Here is a 20,460-nt window from a genome sequence, read left to right on the forward strand (position 1 = left end):
AATGCCGATGACTCACCCTAATCTGTTCCACGCCATCACTCCTTCAACTCCAAAAACTGACACAAAAATCATTTGCTGCTGTCAAAACCTGGTTAGCCAATTCTCAACTAATACTTAACCCAAAAAAACAGCAAATTATATTCCATCCCATAAGAGCCTTAAACTCCATACCTCCATTCACAACATACTCGGCTAACAACACTTATCACACCTGTCCAACACACATAACTACTAGGAGATATCATAGAACACAACATGAAATTATATATGTACATTGTACAGACAAAAAACTCGGAGCTCTATACAGATGCAAAAAGTACCTCATCAACAATAGTAAAGTTACCATTGCTAGAGGCCACCTAGTCTCCACACTAATCTACACCTCCCCAATACTCATCAACCTAAACAAAGCAAACTTAAGGAAACTAAACACTTGCTCCAATAAAATAGCAAAGTTCACAACTGACTCACCCTTTAGTACACATCACTGCCTAGCAATCACGCAATTATCTTGGCTAGAATTACCTAATCTGCTCACATATGACACATTTACAACAGACCACCAAATACCACATAATCCCAATAAAGCTCCTGCACTACAGGACCAACTGAACATCTATTCTAACAAACTCCAACTAAGATCCACCAACAAAGCACTGGTTGACATAACCAAAACCAAAAATAGCTCTGGGGACTCCATCTATTCTACTTCTGTTGCAGGAACATGGAATTCCAGCCCCCAAGATATTAGGACCACAGAAAACAAAAAGAACTTCAAAAAACTTCTCTGGTCACATTTAAACAGATCTTGGATATGCAACTGTTCAAACCCTGGGTAGCTTCCCATAACGGAACATATCTGTATAGTATACAAGAACCTTTGTTGAAATTACTGTGCAAGCTTACAACAGCTACTTTCTAAGTTCTGTACTTAAACAATTTGTGTTTTATTTCATGAACTACTGTACGAATGTAACTTGATAATGGTATGATATGTCCTACAACTGTATTGTGTATTACTCACATAATGGTGTTTTATATTGTATACTCTCTGCGCTTATTTTACTGTATTAGTATACAAGAGTTGCTGTCTTTCTCTTGTACTTTAATAACTTGTGCATTTAATTTCATTTATTGTATTAACCTTTGTGGAGCTTTTCTCCCTGGGCCTCCTCGGAAAATGGGATTCATGCGCAGCTGGACTCTCCCAGTAAACAAATGTAAAATTAAATAAATAAATAATATATAAAGAGTAAACATTCCGAACCACCTCACATCTGAATGCCTGTTAAGGCTAGAAAAATTCATAACTGGCTCCCTACTATTCTCTGACACTTGTAACTGACAGTCCAAGAATTATGAAACAAAGTATGAAAGTAGGAGAACAGCAAATGTCATACATTTTTGTTCTCCTTCAGAGTTTTTTTCTGCAAGGGCACTTCCCTGATGTGAGAAGCAAGCTCCCCTTTACCTTCTGAACATATATATATACCACCTCTGAGATCTTATTTTTGGGGGGAGGGGGATCTATCTTGCGCCCACTATTCTGCACTCTCTGCTACCACAAATGTGTGAAAATGCCTCTACCAGTTGCTTGAGGATCTTGCTATCTGCCTCTCACCACAAAAAAAATTTTTACAGGAAGAAAGATGTGACAAGGGAAAAGGAAAAGTGTAAAGAACAGAGTGAACAGAATATTTTTATTACAAGTGACTAGACCTCTTTTAAAAATGCTGAGTGACCCTGGTGAGTGTCTAGCGCCAACAGATGATTTGAAGTGAAGATCACGGACTATACTTCTTTCAGTTGCAATACTACAGTTTCTTGATGTCTTGCTGAAGCAAAAGAACCTGCTGGTTGTTGTTGTGTCTTTCGGCTTTTCCCGGTTAGGGGTTGTCGCAGCGAAACTCCGGTCCGCTAATGATTGGTAGTTGATGTTTACGTGCCGAGTTACCAGCCCTGATGCACAACCTTCAACGAAGGTATGCCCATTCACGCATGTCTCCACGCAGAAGACGCTCTAGTTGAGAATCGAACCGGACAGTGTCTTATTGTGAGGCGACAGTGCTACCGCAGCACCACCACCGCGGGTCAAAAGAACCTGCTGGCATATGAAAATAATCAGCTGTCTTCTTACTCAACTTTATTTCATAAATCCTGAATGGAATCCTTAGTATTATCACAAAAAAAAGTAAATAGGAGGTTCTGTGTTTTAACAACGCCATTTTAAGGATAAGACTAACCTTTAACTCAAAACTGCCTTTAAAATGTAATATTAATTTTAAAAATCTTGAAACAACAGTAGGCTTCAAGGCAACTACTATGTAAACATGCAGAGAGACTTTAGATGCAGAGTTAAAAATTTGTATCATTTTTCTCGACATCACAACTATGAATTAGCAATCAAGGATGATACTGCCTGATAAACAAAATCACCATAAATAATAACAGATTAAAAGATCTAACTCACAAAAAGTCATACAAATTAATTTTCTTTCCCAAGATGTCAAAAACAAGTATCCCTTCCCATGAATGTTAAGTCTCAATTCAATGAAGCTTCAACCAGACAAAATAAACTGGTGCTTCAGCTTGAAAAACAACATGTTTTTTGAAGAGGACAAACCCTCAAGTACAACCCATTCCCCTTACTTATACTGACTCCAACATTGCACAAACTAAAAGAAAAATGAAAAGACCACATAATTAGAAACACATCCCTAACAGTCAATCCAGTAGTCAGGAACTTGGGGACACACAGTAATGTAGCCTTTCACAACTATATGTCTTCAGCAGTGAGGAAAGCGTTCTATGTTGCGCAACTTATAAACAAAGGTATTGCCATCAAGGTCTATGTAGGTCATTGTTCCAGTGTATTCAGCGCTCATCAGACCTATCATTGAGTACAATACTCTCTTTGCTATCAACTAACCAGGCACACCCAACATATGAAACTTGCACAAACAGTGTAAATAAAAAGAAGTTATGTACTCACCATAACGTTCCATCTGAGTAGTTCTATTTGATTTGTCTTCAAACTGTGGGATACTGGATCCGAGCCGGCAACTTTACTAGCATCTGCTCCGAGCTCCAAGCTCCTCCCCTTACCCATAATACACCTCCACTATCTTCCAACCCCCAGATCAAGTTTGCTGAACCTTATACTGATAACCCGACCTGAAAAAATACTTGTGACCTACAATTGCAGACCATAGCCTGTACATATGCCAAGATCCAGGGGAAGGAGGGAGGGACGGTTGAAGACAAATGAAGTAGAACTACTCAGATGGAACGTTATGGTGAGTACATAACTTCTTTATCTGAAGTAGTTTACTTCATTTGGTCTTCAACCTGTGGGACAGAGTCCCCAGCTACTAAACTCCTGGGAGGCCCTCATGGAAGGATAATCCGGAGCACTGTGGAACCAAAGAATGCTCTCCTTCTGGAAGTCGAATCCAATTTGTAATGAGAAATAAATGTATGAGATGAAGACCAAGTAGTTGCAGAATAAATATCATCCAAAGACACTCTAGACCAAAAAGCCGCAGACGTAGCCATCAATCTAGTGGAATGAGCTCTCACCTGACCCGGAGGAGACATGCCTCTGTCCTTATAGACCTCAAGGATACATGAAGAAATCCTTCTAGCAATAGTGACCTTGGAGATAGGTTTCCCGAAAAAGGGTTTACAGAAGGATACAAACAATTGATCAGATTTTACGGAAATGTTTTGTCCTGTGTAAATAGAATCGTAACTGTCTATGAACATCCAACAAGTGGAGTTTCTATTCCTTCTTGTTAGTAAAATTAGGAAAGAACACAGGCAAACTAATCGTCTGATTGATATTGACTGGTGATGCCACCTAAGGAAAAAAGGATGGATTGGTCCGAAGGGAAACCCAGTCTTTACGAAAAATCATATAAGGAACTTCGATGGACAAGGCCTGCAGTTCTGAACAACTTTTGGCAAAGGTAATAGCCACCAGAAAAGCTGTTTTCCAAGATAAATATTTCAGATCTACTGTCACAGCAGGCTCGAAAGGCGGAGCGACCAAAGCTTGAAGAACCATAGTAAGGTCCCAAGGGGGAACAGGATCCTTGACCAGGGAGTGTAACAAAAAGGTGCCTTTAATAAAGGCTTTACACAGTCTGGAGGAGGCTAAAGAGGCAGAATTCTCGCCCACATGAAAATAAGAAATGGCAGCTCACTGAACCTTGGCCGTAGAAGAACTAGCTCCGTGTTGAAATATATCCGCTAGAAAAATCAAGAATGGAGGAAATAGGAGCCGTGAAGGGGTCTAAACTCCTTTGAGAGGCCCAAAAGGAAAAATGTTTTCACTTGCTGCGATAAAAGTTCCTGGTCGAAGACTTATGAGCAGCCACCAAAATAGATCTAACTGAGGAGGATAGACCAGGAGTCCTAGCAATCACGAGAACTGGAGCAGCCAAGCTGTGAGCTTCAAACTGTCCAGATTCGGATGAGGCACCCCAGAAGGGTGTGAAATCAGATCCTGAATGGGATCCATGATCCAAGGCGGAGCCAGAAGGTGAGACCAAAGGAAGTGAAACCATATCTGGCGAGGCCAAAACGGGGCCATGAGGATCACTTTGCTCCCCAGTCGATGAGCTTTCTGTAGAAACCTCAGAATAACAGGTACTGGCAGGTAAGCATACAGAAAACTGGAGGGCAAGTATGAACTAGAGCATCTCTGGGCAACTCCCCCGGCAGGGGGTTCAGAGCAAAAAACTTGCTGCACTTTGCGTTGGAAAAACATGCAAAGAGATCGCAGCAAGGTTGAACACACTCTCGAAAGATCTGTTCCACTACTGAAAGAGTAAGAGACCACTCGTAAGGCATCAGAATAGTCTGACTTAGTCTGCCCACAAGGATGCTGGACCATCCCGGAATGTGCGTTGCGATGAGAAAGTGACCGGTGGAGATCGCCCATTCCCACACTCTCATGGCCTCACGACAAAGGGGGGTAAGATCTGGTCCCTCCCTGTTTGTTGATATACCAGTCCACTGACATGTTGTCTGACTGAATTGCAATTGTTCCCAGAGGAAGAAAAGCATGAAGAGACTGCAACACTAGAAGGACCGCCCTCATCTCTAGGACATTTATGTGCAAGCTGGTCTCTACAGGGGACCACAGGCCTTGGACTGTCTTGCCCGAACAATGCTCCCCCCCACCCAAGTTGGGAGCCGTCCGTGGTCACTGGCTGGGCCAAGACTGGAACAAAGGGTTGTCTCTGCAAAATGTCCTGAGAACGCATCCACTACATGAGAGACGACCAACAGACTCGACTGAGTTGACTTGGATATGTCAATGGCAGTTCCAACAGGGACCACTGTACAGCTAGACTCCACTGTAGAATTCTCATGTGTAACCGGGCAAATGGGAGAAGAGTTATGGTCGCCTCCATCGAGCCTAAAGCTCTCAACACCAATTCCGCAGTTGAGATATGAGAGTGGTAGATCAGGGAGACATCCATCCACAGGTTTTGTACTCTATCAGAGGTCAGGAAGATATTGCACTGTAGAGTATCTATCCTGGTGCCAATGTAGTCCACCACCTGTACAGGATCTAGGAGTGATCTGGATGCACTGATTGTGATTCCCAAATGCAGGGCAAGAATCAGGAAATAATCCCTGGTTTGGGGGAGGAGACGCCTGGTGGGAGCAGTGAGGGACCAATCGTCCAGGTATGGATAGACCTGAATCCCCTGAAGCCTCAGGTGAGCCGCTACCACCGCCATCACTTTGGTGAACACTCTGGGGGCTGTAGTGAGACCAAAGGGTAGGGCTTGAAATTGGTAATGATTGACTCCTAACCAGAAGTGCAGGACCCTCCTGGAGCTTCTGTGCATCTTTATGTGATAGTAAGCAGCCTGGAGGTCTAACAAGCACATCCAGTTGCTCCCTTGCAGGTACGGCATGATGGACTGTAGTGTGACCATCTGGAACTTCTCTTTGGCAACTGACAGGTTCAGGGTAGAAAGGTCCAGAATGGGCCTTAAGTCCCCCATTTTCTTTGGCACCAAAAAGAACCTGGAATAGAAGCCCGATTCGGACTGATCTGGGGGGACGGTTTTGATGGCTCATTTTTCTAGCAGCTTGGAAATTTCCTGTGATGCTGCCTCCCTTTGTGTGGGTGGTACATCCAGGAGGTGTTTGGGAGATTTGGGGGGACCCACAAAGGGGATAGAGTATCCCTCTGGATATGATCTGGAGCAACCAGCGGTCTGATGTTATGGACTCTCATACCGTTAGGTGCAAGGACAATCGTCCCCCGAATGCCTCCAGAGGAGAGCAATTGGGCCACCCCTCAGGGATGCTGCCTGGGTCAGTCAGAGTAAGGTTCTCGAGACCCAAAATTCCTCAGACCCCCTCTGCCTCTGGGCCAGTGTCCATTCTGTCCCCCTCTGCCTCTGGGGGAAGAAAAGCCCCGAGTGTCCTGGGAATACTGTGACTTCCAGAACCACATCTTCTTTTGTCCTCTCTGGTTCTGGGAAAAGGACCTTAGACGGTTCGAGAAGCGGATCCCAAAGGCAGATAGTGTCTTCCCGTCCTTCTCACTCTAGACTAATGTCTCTTTGATGGTCTTACCAAAGAGATGAGAGCTGTCATAAGGGGCATTGGCAAAGGACGCCCTGAAAGGTTCCAAAACTTGACATAGTCTGAGCCAGGCGTTGTGCCTCATGGACACGCCGGACCCAGCCGACTTAGCCACTCCTTCAGTAGCATGCAAAAGGAGTCGCATGGACATGTTGGAGACTGCTATCAAAGTGGCCATCCTCACGGAGAACAAAACCCTGTCCTCCTGTGACATGGACTTAGGGGGAGACTCCCCCAGCTCCTTTACCAGGTCGCATTGGAGTCTAGTGACATGGGCCAGGTAGTTCAGCGCCCTAATTGAAAAGGTAGCTGAAGCTTAAACCCACTTCCCTAGGCGGTCCATCATCAGCGACTCTCTGTTAGGAGGATGAGCAGAGGAACTCTCCTGGGCAAGTTCCTTCTTTGTGGCTGCTGCTACCACCATAGCGTCTATGGAGTAGCCCTTGTTCCATGCTGGCCTGTCTGTGGGGGGACTCAAAGTTTTGTTGGGTCTTTTTGGAATTGGTTCCATGGTGTCCAGCTCCTTCCATGTCCATCAAAGGATCCACGGGAGGGGACACCCAGGAAGTAGATGGGCCCATGCCGAAAGCCTCCAGGAACACAGACTCGTCAGAGGAAGGTTTGAGGGCAGACCAACCTCCCTGCTGGCATAGGATTTCCATGATGTCTCCAAAGGAGACATCCTCGGGAGGTGAACTAGGGGAACCTTTTCTATCATCCCAGTCCGTATCCTCGGTGAGGGACTCGGGGGGGAGTCCAAGTGCCTCCTCTTGCACGTACGTTTGCGAGGCACCTCTCTGGTGGGGCACTCTGGGGGGAACTCGCAAGTCACTTGCTCCTCAGGAGGAACCATCTAAGGCTCCTCGAGCACAGGCTGTCCCTCTAGTAAAATGATGGGTACCGTAGAAAGAACTGAGGGGGTCTGGGTGGAGTTTGAAGGGACAGTCAGGGGTCTCGATCCAGCAGAGAGAACCCTTTCTACATAGAATGCCAAAGGAGAATGGACCTCCTGAGAAACCAATAAGGAGGCCAGTCTCCCCGGGTCCGACAAGAGAATCGAAGCCAGCCCTGCAGTAGATGGAGCTCCGAGGGAGGGAACTTGGCTCGACAAAGGTGGAACTGATGAAAACATTTCCACTCCCTCAGATCTGACACCCAAGCTCTGGCTCAGAGAGCGGCTTGGATCCGAGCTGGTTGGGTCAGACACGCTCCAGGCAGCTGTTGGAGTTGAGGAAGCATGTGCCGTCAGTGCCGACCCCATGACTAAAAGCCATCCTCGGATCCGAATACTCCGAACCCAATGGACGGATCAGGGAAGGAGATATCTGCTGGAAAAAAAGGAAGCAGCTCCCCCCTCCTGAGAGAGAGGGCTTGGCAAGACCCCCATCTGTATCCGAGTATGGATGAACCTCGTCATTTTATCCATATCAACCTCGGAGAAAGATCAGGTGGACCTCGACGAGGCCACGGACTCCAACCTTGCGGGTCAGGGCACTGAGGCCCTAGAAGCTGAGCGTGTCTCCTCCAGCTCCAGGGAGAATCTCAGAGATCAGAGCAGAGGGGAGTCACAGATCCTTAAAAGTTTTGACTGGTGAAGGGAGGTCCGGAGACCTGTTATGCTTTTTCCTCAAGTTCAACTCTCTCTCTCCTTCTCTCTACCCCTTTTCCACTCCACTTCCATAGGCTTTTGCACAGGAGGTTGAGTCCCATCCTGGGAGGGAGGAGAAGCCAGGGGAAGAGAAGAAGGAGAGGCGGCCACAGTAGCCGCTGTGACCAAAGCCGAAGATGAGGCAACAGTCTCAGAAGGGGGAAGAAGGCCTTTCAGGGCCAACTTGCCCTTCCTGTCTTTAATGGCATGTGGGTTGAACCCCGCGCATATAGGACAGTCTGTGCTCAGATGGGCCACGCCCAAGCACATAACACACAAGTGTGGCCATCCGCAGAGGATAACCTATGGCCATACTTGGTGCATCTTTTGAAAATAGGCTTGTCAGCCATAATGTCAGAAGAAAGAATAACTAAAAAAGGAAATGTTACTTTTTTCTTGCTGAAAACACCCACTCACCACACTCACACCCAGAACACACACGGGTGGGGAGGGGAAGCAAAAAATACACACAACTACTCTAACTAAGCTAACTACTCAAACTATGAAACTCGACACACCAAGAGAGGGGAGGATAAAGGGGAACCTACTCTATCACTATCTAAAAGTTTTTAAAGAAAAAAAGAGATATTTTTAAATATTTTACCCACTGAAAACCTGGAGCTCTAGAGATCACGATGCATAAGCTATTCACGGCAAACGAGATCTGGGGGTTGGAAGGTAGTGGAGGTGTATTATGGGTAAGGGGAGGAGCTTGGCACTCGGAACAGATGCTAGTAAAATTCCCGGCTCAGATCTGATACAGATCCAGTATCCCACAGGTTGAAGACCAAATGAAGTAAACTACTTCAGATCATGTCCTGTGCAGATCACCTCAAAGCCCTATCCCTGTATTCTGTCTGCTACAGGTTGATGAGGAAAAGTCTATGCCTGGCATACAAGGCATCTTCGGACCCCACTCTGATGGACCTCTGGCATACCTGCAAAACAAACAGCACCAGAATTACTCGGTCTAAAGACACAAACCTTGCCAGTGATATAATCAGGACCTATTGGAGAGACAAGTATGTGATCCAGAAACTGACTACTGCTTCTCTGGAACAGATTCCCCCCATCCATGTAAAGCAGAGTTCCTCCTTACCATAGTTCAAGTGCAACTTGGACAACTAAATGGGGAACCAGAAATTCACCCATGGATTGGCAGCTATGTCTGTAATGGACATACTCAGCCTGTAAATGGTTCATCTCCCAGGTCCTTGCTTGAAATGTTTCACCTTCTATGACTCTGCTGTCCCCGACAATGGTACCAGAACTTGACAGAGACTTGGAATACATGGCTATGCTTAAAAAGGCTCCAGCAGTCATTAGCCTAGTACACACCTATAAACCAATGAACATATGAACTGTTGGAGCATAAACAGAAACACTAGCAGTGATTTATTATTGAAAAGGTAATTGGGGAAGCATAGGAATTTTAACTTAGTTTTTTGCTCAGCCAAGTGTGGAGAAACCTGCAGGAATAGCAAAATCAATTTTTTTATCATCTTTTGCCTTAGACAAATCCATCTGATCCAAGTAAATCATCAACTAAAATAGTACAGCATCTCTTTAAAATAGTCAAACCATTTAGAGTATTTTTTTCTTAAAGTGGCAGGATGGCAAAAGCTGTTGCGGGCATGACTGGCCCTGTAGAAGAGTGCTGAATGGTCCTTGCCTGCTTTTGTACTCATTTAAGCAGCTGTAAATTGCCATTAAACTGTAACAAGGAGTTAGTACAGCTCAAGGTGTAGCAGACAGCGTAGCCAAGAGGGCAGAGAGCTATTATGCAGTGTAGGCACACAGCAGAACTTTGCCTTTAGCTGGAGGACTGCAAAGTAGTTCAGGTAAGAAATGAATGGCTTAGACGCGTCATCTAGGAGGGAAGGAGTCATTGTTCTAGGGGGTGATTTGCTCACCTAAAAAGTGAGGCTTGCATGGCAACAAATAGCCATAATCTAGATGATGTGGGCTTGGTACTCCCCAGCCAACGATGGTAGCCCTTGCTGCTGCATATCTGGGATACCACATGCATCAAGGAAAGCACAGGAGGCCAATACTGTAAAGCAGGAATGCACATTGGCTGCAAAATGTGAACGATTACAATCTGCAAGAATCTACGCCTGGCTTGATGTGGATTTCTAAAGGAAACAGAGGACATCCATATAGTTTTGCAACTAGGGCATACAGTATGGTCTTCGTAAGATCCCAGTTGGGATGGAAGGGCGAGACTGCCTGGCTGATGGGACAAGGGTGCTATTTACATATGGTAGTCAAGCAGAAGATGGGGTGCAGGCAAGTCATAAGCAGCCCTCAGAACTACCTGGATGAAGGCCTCTCAAAATGTCTCTCACCTCCGAAGTAGTAATGCTCGATGCAGTGGAAAGAAAAGTTGAAGTCCCATTGGGGTGCCTCGATGGGTGGCAGGCACAGGGGTAGAAAGAACACAGCAAATAAAGTCTGCAAGAAATCTGAAGGAAAACATGAAAAGTAAAGTGGGCCCCCAAAGCAGGGCCAAGCAAAATGTTCTTGAGTGCTGCTCGTAAGCACCATCACCAGGGGTTACCTATTCCTGATTTGAAAGTAGTTTCCTCTCAGAAACTCTGTTACTGGGTCCAGCCAGGACATTACTACTTAGCCATAGTAAGAATGTCAGCTAACTTCCTTCACTACAGCCTGGAAACGTTACCATTTCTCTCTCATTCCATTGAAGAATTGGCTAGCAGAGGAAGGGCCTTGCAAGAAGACTTGCTAACCAGGGCTACACTGCACAAGTAAATGAAATATCTGAGAGGCAGAGATATAGAGGCATCATGTAGAATTCCCTTTTCTAAGTAGATTTGTTTAAATACTGGGCATTTCAGAAATCAACACAAGCAAAATCACTGGTTTATGAAAATACTGGAGTTATATAAACTTAGATATAGCTGTATGCATGATGTATGGATTAAGTTTATTGCCAGTTTTTCCTAGATGTGGAATACGCATACAACTGGTGCTACTCTACAAATATTCTCATGGCTTAAGTACAGCATCCACCCATTCATTCATCCATCCATCTGTCCATCCATACACAACCCCTTTTTCATTAAATTAAAATATTTTAAAATGTATGCAACATACAGTAGTAGAGTATAGAATATATACATGTATGAAATGCATTTACAGAACTAATCTGTGTTTTATAGTATGATACTCCAATATCACGACATAATATGAAAGACCATGGCATCCAAAATGCCAGCAGCTACCATGACCAATTCTTATGTCCCAAATCGCAGGGCAAAGTCACTGAAAGGCAACAAGATTACTTTGTGAAAGGCTAAGTACAGCGATGAGTGTCAGTAACAATAAGGCACAGAAATTGATTTTAAAATACTTAACAAGTAAAGCAAGTACTATTTGCAATATTCAGTTTGGACAGGCTGCGCAAACTTAATTACACTTAATAGTGTAACTTCAACCATACCTCTCAATCTCCTAATGCAAGAAATCTGGATATAGTTAAAAACAATGGGGTTGACAAAGGACCCAAAACAGGGAAAAATTTTAAATACCACTATTACAAAATTAGAAAGATGCTAGAATGAAAGGTTGTACGTTATGTGTTTTTTTCTGAAGGCTATAAAGTTTGAAACAAGTGCTTGTCATTACTTAGTGAATTCAATACTCACTGACTTGCCAGAAGACTACAAATTTTATGAGGAACAAACCAAAAATATGAGGCAAACATATGGACAGTTAAAGTGGCACAACAACTCTTGTACTTTATAGTTATTTTAATGTATTACTACTTCAAAGTGTTATTGTCTAGCCCTAGGCTGCAACACAATGATCAGGAAAGTGCTGTCTAGTAGTGGGAAAAGCCTCTTTTTTAATACAAACTAATGCATTAAAAATGTCTCATTAAACAAGGCTACTCTATGGTATATTAGGATAAAGCAAACTATAACAAAGAAAATCTCATATTGATCAGCAATCGTGTGCTGGTGGAGTAGGTGATTGAGGGTGGAAGTGGCTGGCCAATGTTAGTTCACTCATCTAGGGAAGGGAAAGCAGTTTGGTCCATGCAATAGCAACATCCACTGGAGAAACAAAAAGGCTGCTATGTAGTTCCCTAGCCTGACAACAATTAACATTTGTCCTTAACACAGACAAGTTGGGCAGGGGGAGAGGTGAAGCTAGCAACTCAAGCTACTAGTAAAAGGGCAGCACTGTGTAACCTAACCAAATTTCATGGCTGCCTGGATGACAAGGCATCCTGCTAGATGGTTAACACTCAAATGACCAAGAACGAGTTGCAGTTAAATCAAGATTCACTTGAAAGTGAGAATCTCCACCTCCCACCCCCCCAAACAGTGATGCGATATACAAATGGTTATGGTGGATAAAGGGGAATAAATTGGCAAAATGTTGACTGATGCTTGATGGTGAGAAGGCGCACACAAAAAACTGCAACAACATACAAGCTGATCAAGTATATTTGGGGCAGGGTAATTATCCAGTATATTACTAAAGTTACACAAGCAGATATGCAAAAAGATCATGTCTGCCTGGGACGACATGATTGACAGACCATGATGCTTTGCCAGAGATGTCTGCACCTGTTGCTTCCTGGGATTCAGGTTACTGGCTAAGGCTCTTGCCACCCCTATAGTGCCTGTTTTTAGGCAAAGTTCAAAGGACAAAACCACCACCATAACAGGTACAAGCATGCAAAATCTGAAGGTAATGCTACTCAATGCTAGAAGTCTAAACCTCAAAATGCACTCTCTCGAGGCACTCCTAAAAATGGAGAACATCGATATCTGTGCAGTAACTGAGACCTGGTTCAAGGCTCCAGAGAGCACCCCTGCAATACCAGGCTACAACTCTTACCACACTTTTCGGCCACCAAAGCAGGACCAAAACACTAAAGGTGGAGGAGTCAATATTCACCAAGGATATTCACACCATCAGGTTAGTTGCCCAACACAATGCGTCTGAAATTCTCCAGGTGCAACTAACACTAGGTAAGACTGCAATCCAAATTGTAGCTTGCTACAGATCCCCCACCATACCCCAAGATTCTCACCACACCTTTCTAAACATTCTGGAAAATATTAAGATAGAACCAAACACCCTAACACTGGGTGATTTCAACTACCCTGCCATTAACTGGGAAAACTACTCATGTACCAACACCTTTCCCAACGGCTCTTGGAATTCATAAATTCCAACGCCCTGGATCAACTAATCCATAGTCCCACCAGGGGCTCCAATATCCTAGACCTGGTCATTACCAACATGGGAAATCGATGCTCCACACCTCCCCCTCGTTAGTCACGTCTGACCATAAGGTAATCACCCTTAACATCCACATCCCACCCCCCAGTAATGAAACCTCCATAAAAAACTTCTCCAAAGCCAACTTCATGCTACTCAAATCAGAAGTGACAAACTTCATGACACCCATGCAGACGGGAGCTGAAAGTTCAACTGCTGAATCCTACACTAAGGCACTGTATGAGCACATCCACTCATGCATAAATTGTGCCATCCCAAACAGAACCAAATCGCTCTCATCCAAAAAAAAGAAGCCAATCTGGTGGTCCCCAGTCATAAACAAACTTTACAACAAAAGAAACTGTTGCAGAAAAGAGGAAAATCCCAGGATGCAAAAAACTTCCTTACCAGCCTCAGTAAGAAACTGAGATCCCTCAAAATCCTCCAAAGCTAGTTACGAAAATAAAACTGCCAAAGATTCCAAAGACAACCACAAGGCATTCTATAACTATGTCAAGAATCTAAATGGTAATGCTCAGATCTGCTCTGAGCTAAAACAGAATGGCATTAAAAATACTGATCCCAAGGATATTGCCAATATCCTGGCAGATCGATTCAGTGCCAACTTCACCCCCCTCTCACCCCCTAAATGGCCCATCTCAATACCGGAAGATTGCCAAATTTCGGTAATAACGGCCACACAGGTAAAAAACACACTCTCCAAAGCTAAGAATACAGCATCCATGGGACCAGATGACATCCCGGGCTGTGTACTACATGAACTACAATATGAACTGGCACCTCACCTAAGGGTCATGTTTAATCACAGCCTCACCTCAGGTTTCGTGCCCACTGAGTGGCGCACAGCTACAGTTATCCCACTCCACAAGGGGGGATCCACCTTGGATCCCGGAAACTACCGTCCCATCAGTCTGACAAGCCTTATCTGCAAGGCCATGGAGCATATTATCATGGAACTTATAAACAAAGACATTGGCAACCTTCAAACACTGGACCCCACCCAGTTTGGGTTAGTGAAGGGCCGATCTTGTCTCCTAAACTTGATTGACTTCTTCGAATCAGTCTCCAGAGCCATGGAGAAGGGTAAGGTGGTCCACACAGCCTATCTAGACCTTGCCAAGGCCTTTGACACCATCCTCCACTCTGGAATCATAGATAAACTTACTAAGCTGGGCATTAATCCCTACATCACCCAATGGGTTGCTAACTGGCTTACTGATAGAACCCACACTGTAAAAGTAGCCGACTCCAAATCCAGTTTCAGACAAGTGACAAGTGGAGTACCTCAGGGTTCAGTCCTGGACCGCTCTTGTTTGGCATCTACTTCTCTGAAGTACAGGCCAACACTAAGGGACTCTGGATAACAAAGTTCGCAGATGACTGCAAACTGGGAACCATTATTGAATCCCCAAATGATGTGGATACTCTACAAAAGGGCCTTACAGAAACAGATGCTTGGTGCCAAGCTCAATGCCAAGAAATGTATAGTTATCCCCTTTGGGAAAAAAACATGTATCCATGAATTACCATATAGGTGGCAGTACGCTAAACACCGAAAGTGTGATAAGAGACTTAGGGACACAGGTGGACAGCGATCTCACCTTCGATCGCCACAACAGTCAGGAAATCCTTCTATGTGGCACACCTCATCACTAAGGGCTTTTCATACAGAAAAAAGGAGGTCATTGTCCCACTGTACTGATCCTTCATTAGACCCATTATAGAATACAAGTATGTACCTCTCAAGACATCTGCAACAACTGGAAAGGCGACAGAAATACCTCACTAAAAGAATCACAAGCCTAAAGCAGATGCCCTACGCTGACCGCCTTAAAAAACTCCAGCTATACTCTGTCGCATATCGTCTACTCAGAGGCGATCTTTGCTTAACATAAAAGGCCATGTCAAACCCAGAGCTGTTGGACATGCTACACTTAAAGAAATCCCAATCCCTCACAGCCACACACTCCAGGGAGCTAAACCTTGTCATCACAATAAATAAAACATGCTGGAGGGATAGGTTCCTGACCCAGAGACTCCCCAGACTCTGGAATAGATTACCCATACATGTCAAGCAGAGTGCCTCTTTGGTCCTCTTCAAAAGGAACCTTGACGATTGGATGGGAGAAAGGAAATTCACCCCGGGGATCACGTCAGTCGCCCTGCTAGACAGGAGTCCAGGGAAGTAAATAGTGTAGGAAGAAATAGCCAGGGAATTGTTATGGCTAGGCTTGTATAGGCCCTAGGGCTGATAGCCTAGTACCAACTTATGAACCTATGAGTAAGCAAAATCTGCATCAAGAGCCATGTGTAACTCCATTTCAAATACTCCTTAATATTGCTACTACACATTTGTCATGTAGATGTTAAAATTACCAAAGCATTCCCAGCCTGTAGGGCTTTTATCAGCCCCATACGGAAGTTTTCATCCACAGGTTCAGTTTCACTTTCAGAATCATTTTCCTCCAGTTCTTCAGCACTATCACCTTCTCTTTCATCACCTTCCTTATCTTCATTGTCACTGCTGTCATCATTATCATCCTCATCTTCTTCTTCTGAAGATTTTTCTTCATCACTGTTGTCTTCACTCTGTGGATCAAAGGAAAACATCAAAGTCACATGTTGTTTTAACAATCAACCCAGTCCTAATACAACAAGTACTCTAGCTTTTGAAAATACCAAGCACTGGATCTCTACTCATCGATTATAGGTTATTCAGTTTTCTGTTCAAAATGTAATACAGCTTTTGACTTTTTTGTATGAAAGCATCAAAGCAGCAGTACAGATGAAAATCAATCCTGTTTACTCTACTCCCCCATCCAAAAGAAGTGCTGCTTTAATGCTCAGTGGTCCACATGGTTATCTGCCTTGAAAAATACACAAGCAATAACTCTACCACTAATCTCAGTTATGGCTACCTTTTCTCAAGTGAAAATCAGGAAAACTGCAAAAAGTCAAGAAACACAGAACACAGGAAGCGCTATTCCATATCACAATGATGGCATGAAATGCACACACCACTCAATGCAGCACTTACTTATAGAATGGATGCACACACATACTTATAAGATCTACAGTCTACCAACCAGAAACCATGGTGCCATAACACAGTGCCATAATTTCAGAGACAGAAGTGCTGCCAAGTCACTCACTCCATGCTGTTAGCTCAACCATAGTTTAATTAAAGAATTGTGTGGGCTATAAACTAGGGAAAATATATATGTAAAGGGAGCAGTATTCCTGTTGTGGGGTATGATGGGTTGAAGTGTTTGAGCTGCTCCTACTGAGGCAGACAATAATGTCAAAAAGCCATGTTAGAAGCAGCACTGGGTTAGGTTAGTTGCATTGTTGACAAAAGCTGTGGCAATCTGTAGTTTAAATAATTTATATTAAAATATTGTTGTTAGGTAAACATGGGGTTAAACAGATCATATGTGTGGGTTTTTGGTTACCACTCTACACAAAAGTGCAAATTCCAAACAAAGCCACGTATTAATACAAAAAAGGTGCAGTAGTACAAGACAAAAAGAAGACTGGCACCACTGTGGGGTTGGTGCACTGAAGTGGTTGTGGGGTGTATGTAGTGATGTATGTAATACTGTTGGAATAACAGAGTGTCAGCAAAGAAAACACGTAACTAGCAAAGCTGCTGTACTGGAGAAGCTGTACGTAAATTGTGTTCAGCCTCCTATAACCCCTCCAACAGAGAGGACAATTTCTGGGGCAGCCCTGGGAGGTTCTCATTATGCAGTGAAACCATCTGGAGTGGCTACAATACATGACAGTGTTATAATCTTGGAAGAATTGTGCCATCTTTTGCACAGCAGAACTGTTGTGTTCTATGTGTGTGCTACTCTTAATAATAGGTGATGTGATATGTGGCTGCAGGTTTTTTTTTTTTTTTTTACTGTACGGTTACTAAATGCACCCTGTGTTTGCTGACAAAGGATGGAGTATGTGGCAAACACTAGACAGTGGTGGAGATGGTTAAAGCACAGCATGCAGGAAGGGGGGGATTAATAAGGTGTGTGGGTTAGGGAATAGCAGTGCAATTTCTATGACAAGCACTTTCACGAATGTATGATCGGCAGTTTCACTTTCGGTGAAACTGCCGTTCATGCATAAGTATACGCATATATATATATATATATATATATATATATATATATATATATATATATATATATATATATATATATATATACATGCACATTTACATATATACATACATACAATATATACACACACACACACACATATATATATATATATATATATATATATATATATATATATATACATATAACCCACAAATTCAGCAGTACAAGGATTCTTAGTCTACCCAACTCATAAGGCAGGAAGGGAATCATGGCCTATATAGCCAAAAGATGGATAATTCCTCTCGATCATCCAGGAGGGGGAAGGAGGGTGAGATGCATGGAGGAAGGAGGACAACAAACTTGGAACGTTATGGTGAGTACATAACTTCTTTATGTTATGTTGTCCCTATCTTGCCTTCCTTCTTGTTGGTTGGGACCGTGTCCCCAGCACTTTCTTCTTGGGTGGCTCAATGGAACAGACTTCAGGACCGTGGAACCAAAGGATGTCCTGTTACAAGAGGCCACATCCACTTTGTAATGAGTGATGAAGGTATGGGGGTTAACCCATGTAGCTGCTGCACAAATTGAGTCTAAAGGCAGTCTGGCCTGAAATGCATTAGAGGTAGACAAAGCCCTAGTTGAATGTACTCGAATTTTTCTTGGCAGCTGTTTGTTCTGCGAGTTATAGACATAAGTGGTGGTGTCTGAAAGCCATTCTGATAAAGTTACTTTTGAGACTGAAGTTCCCTTTCTGTTTTCTGCAAAGGATACATACAATTGGTCAGATTTTCTGAATTCCTATGTCCTGTGCAAGTAAAAACGTAACCATCTATGTACAGCCATTTGGTGGAGTTTATACTCTGCCTTGTGACCATCATCTGGGAAGAATGCAAGTAATTCAATTGATTGGTTAAGATTGGATTCTGAGCAAACTTTTGGTAGGAAGGAGGGGTTGGTTCCGAGAGAAACCCTATCTTTGTGAAAAATTAAATAAGGGAGACGAATGGATAGAGCTTGCAACTCTGATACTCTCCTAAGTGAGGTAATAGCAGTCAAGAAAATAGTTTTCCAAGTCAAAAATTTTAGAGAACAAGTATTAGCCAGCTCGAACGGAGGAAGAATCAATGCAGCTAGGACTAAATTTAAATCCCAACGAGGGGGTGGTTCTCTTATTGGGGGTCTCAAGAGGATAGTACCTTTTAGAAAAGCTTTGCATAACCTGTGGGACATAACGCTGGAACCCATTTCTCCCACATGAAAGTTGGAAATAGCAGCCAGCTGAACTCGGATAGTTGCTGCTGCTGCTCCTTGGTTAAAAGTTTCAGTGAGGAATTTGAGGATCTTTGAAATAGGTTCAGTAAAAAGATCAATACTATTTTTGGCTGCCCAGCAAGAGAACTGCTTCCATTTGCTAGTATAAAGTTTTCTCATTGAGGATTTGTGAGAGGAAATTAAAATATGTTGTACTGCAGGGGAGATGTCAGGAAGCCTGGCTAAGATGGGAAGTGGCGGAACCAAGCTGTCAACTTGAGGGTCTGTAAGGAAGGATGAAGCATGCCCGACTGATGCACCAGTAGATCTGGCACTGGGTCCTGGATCCAAGACTCCTGAATATGGGGCCATAGAAATGGGAACCAGATTTGACAAGGCCAGTAAGGAGCAATGAGTATTAGTTTGCAACCCAACGATTTGCTTTCTGAAGAACCTTGCGTATTAGAGGGAACAAGGGAAAGGCATACAAAAGTCCCGGGGACCAATCATGAACAAGTGCATCCCTGGATGACTGTCCCGGAGGGGGGGACTAGGGCAAAGTAGCTGCTGCATTTGGTATTGACAGAGGTGGCAAAAAGGTCGCAAAATGGCTGGCCCCACTTGCGAAAAATCTGGTTCGCAATATCCTGCTTCAGGGACCACTCATGAGGCATAAGGATAACCTTGCTTAGCTTGTCCACAATCATGTCGCAATCAGAAAGCGTTGGAAAGACATTGCCCACTGCCATACTCTCAGAGCCTCTCGACACAAGGGGTAGGATCTGGTTCTGCCTTGCTTGTTGATGATCCTTACTACAGACATATTGTCTGTCTGAAATGCAATCGTCCCCGTGGGTAGAGAGTTCTGTAGTGCTTGCAATGCCAGCAGTACCGCTCTCATCCCTAGGATATTGATGTGCAAGTGGCACTCGTGTTGTTGCCAAGTCCCATGGACAGTCTGTCCCAGATAATACCCCCCCCACAATAGCTGTGGATATGCATATTTTGGCCTTGTTATGACCTCATCAGGAAAATGAAAACTCCAGCAAAGCTAGAGCTCACTGAAAAAACAGTCAGTAAAAACAAAATGAAAAATTCAGCAAAGCTATAACAGACCTTCTCACTCATTGTTTTAGTTTGTTGTTTGGGACCTTCTCACTCATTGTTCTAGTTTGTTGTTTGGGACCTTCTCACTCATTGTTTTAGTTTGTTGTTTGGGAGTTCTAGCTTTGTTGGAGTTTTCATTTTGTTTTTTAATGACTGGTTTTTCAGTGACCTTCTCTCACTCATTGTTTTAGATTATTTGGGATTTTTGCAGTGACCCTAATGATAATGGACATCAGCTGGGTATAACAGCCCTGTGTTTCTAATGCTTAGTCAAACACACTGCTTGTGCTGTGCTGATGAGGTCATAAGGCCAAAATATGCATATCCACAGTTAGTGGGGTTTGGCTTTATTGGCCCGAAATTGTCCATTAAAGCGAAACAAGTCATGGGCATTCAGAATCGCCAATTAGTGATGTTCAAAAGGATCATTTGCATATATCCCATGTGCCTCTGATACAACAG

At 43.7% G+C, this 20,460-nt stretch overlaps 1 protein-coding gene across 2 annotated transcripts in view; it reads right to left on the bottom strand.

The window, feature by feature from the left end:
* Positions 1–20,460, bottom strand: part of MYBBP1A (MYB binding protein 1a) — a 1,224,315-nt gene that overhangs the window by 486,819 nt on the left and 717,036 nt on the right. For both annotated transcript variants that reach the window (XM_044054196.1, XM_044054197.1), the window contains one exon: positions 15,917–16,129. In XM_044054196.1, the coding sequence (XP_043910131.1) occupies positions 15,917–16,129 (213 nt within the window). The remainder of the gene's footprint in view (positions 1–15,916; positions 16,130–20,460) is intronic.

This window comes from Protopterus annectens, chromosome 13.part0, assembly GCF_019279795.1.
Source record: "Protopterus annectens isolate FY-2018-M chromosome 13.part0, PAN1.0, whole genome shotgun sequence".
Classification (NCBI taxonomy): domain Eukaryota; kingdom Metazoa; phylum Chordata; order Ceratodontiformes; family Protopteridae; genus Protopterus; species Protopterus annectens.